Genomic DNA, 1454 nt, shown 5'->3' with positions numbered 1-1454 from the left:
GAAAGGAAAAGCAAACCCCGCGTACCCAGATACCCCCTATCGACCAGCTGCAACACGTTCGTTGGTGTAGGTGTGCACTGCACCAGCTGCACTTTTCCACACCCGGATGCATCGCGCCCCACTCACTCTGTCGCGCTCTCTCACTCGTGCTCCTCCCCGTTCGATTCCGTTGAAAGGAAGAGTGTGTTTCGATCGAGCGAACGAAGCCAAACCGATGATTACCGGGAGTGCTCGAGCTGGGAAATGAACAGAAATGGTGGTGGATGTATAAAAAGCCACATCGTCACGGAATGGTAGTTTATTCCTTCGATTGCCTTCCCAACGTTCAGGTCATCTTGGTACATCAAACAGATCGGAAACATGAGTCCTTTAGTGAGTTGCCGGAGACATAACACGTACAAAATAGTCCTAATAACAATATAATTTTCCCCTTTTTTGTAGATGTTTTGTTCATCGCTGGCAATGGTGTTACTCCTTCTTCAGGCCAACGTCGTGCCAGCGAACGGGAAGTACGTCTACCACGATCAGGACGACGGTCTGCTCGATGAACGGTATCTCGAGGTGCTCGAAGGCCTAAAGGAAGCCCAGGCAGCCGGCCACCTTCACTCGAGCGTGTCGGAAAAGTCGAAAACCGTTCCCGTGCCCGTGTTCCAGAAGGTCGGTGTCCCGGTACCGCACCCCGTACCGATTGCCGTCCCGCACTACGTCAAGGTGTACATTCCCCAGCCCTACCCGCTGCAGGTGAACGTCGAGCAGCCGATCAAGATCCCGATCTACAAGGTGATCCCGAAGGTGATCGAAAAGCCCGTCCCGTACACGGTGGAAAAGCCGTACCCGATCGAGGTGGAGAAACCGTTCCCGGTGGAGGTGCTGAAGAAGTTCGAGGTGCCCGTCCCGAAACCGTACCCCGTGCCGGTCACCGTCTACAAGCACATTATGCAGAACGAGAAAACGCACCGTAACTGGCACTATTGAGCAGGAGCGCGATGATCGCGATGAGGGTCGATCATTGCGCGTGTGTTGGGCGCGGCTGGATGGGTGACCCTACTCGTTGGTTCATTCATTTGGACCTGGGAACCAAGTATGAGCAACATTTGCTTAATGCACAACCCGTATTTATACATTGAAAGCGCATGAATAAAGTTATTTTGTTTGTTGTTTTGTTGAATTGCCGTTTGAATCCTACTGGCAATTGTGAGCCAACCGTCAATTTGAACCTCCGAAAAGGGTTCGAAAACGCTTGACATCTTCGAATCGAAACGCTTCATGCTTTATGATAAATTTGAAGCAATTTAAAGCATTTAGAAAACTTCCACATACATTTAAATAAAATCAGTATGCAAAATATCTATTTTTATCAGTTTACTGCAGGTTTTAATTCCATAAAACAAATAAAAGAAGCATTACCGTTCGAACATCTGGTTCCAAACGTCAAACTTCGTGCCCGCATCGGC

At 49.4% G+C, this 1454-nt stretch overlaps 1 protein-coding gene across 1 annotated transcript; it reads left to right on the top strand.

Annotated features, from left to right (window-relative positions):
- The first annotated feature begins 267 nt into the window (after nt 1-267).
- LOC1281577 (uncharacterized) lies at nt 268-1168 on the top strand. Its single transcript, XM_321508.2, has 2 exons — nt 268-372; nt 442-1168. Exons 1-2 carry the CDS (start codon nt 361-363, stop codon nt 973-975), a joined length of 546 nt encoding a protein of 181 aa, XP_321508.2. The 5' UTR covers nt 268-360; the 3' UTR covers nt 976-1168.
- Nucleotides 1169-1454: the final 286 nt, after the last annotated feature.

The sequence above is a fragment of the Anopheles gambiae genome, chromosome 2 (genome assembly GCF_943734735.2).
Source record: "Anopheles gambiae chromosome 2, idAnoGambNW_F1_1, whole genome shotgun sequence".
Taxonomy (NCBI): Eukaryota; Metazoa; Arthropoda; class Insecta; order Diptera; family Culicidae; genus Anopheles; species Anopheles gambiae.
This window is presented reverse-complemented; position numbering and strand designations above follow the sequence as displayed.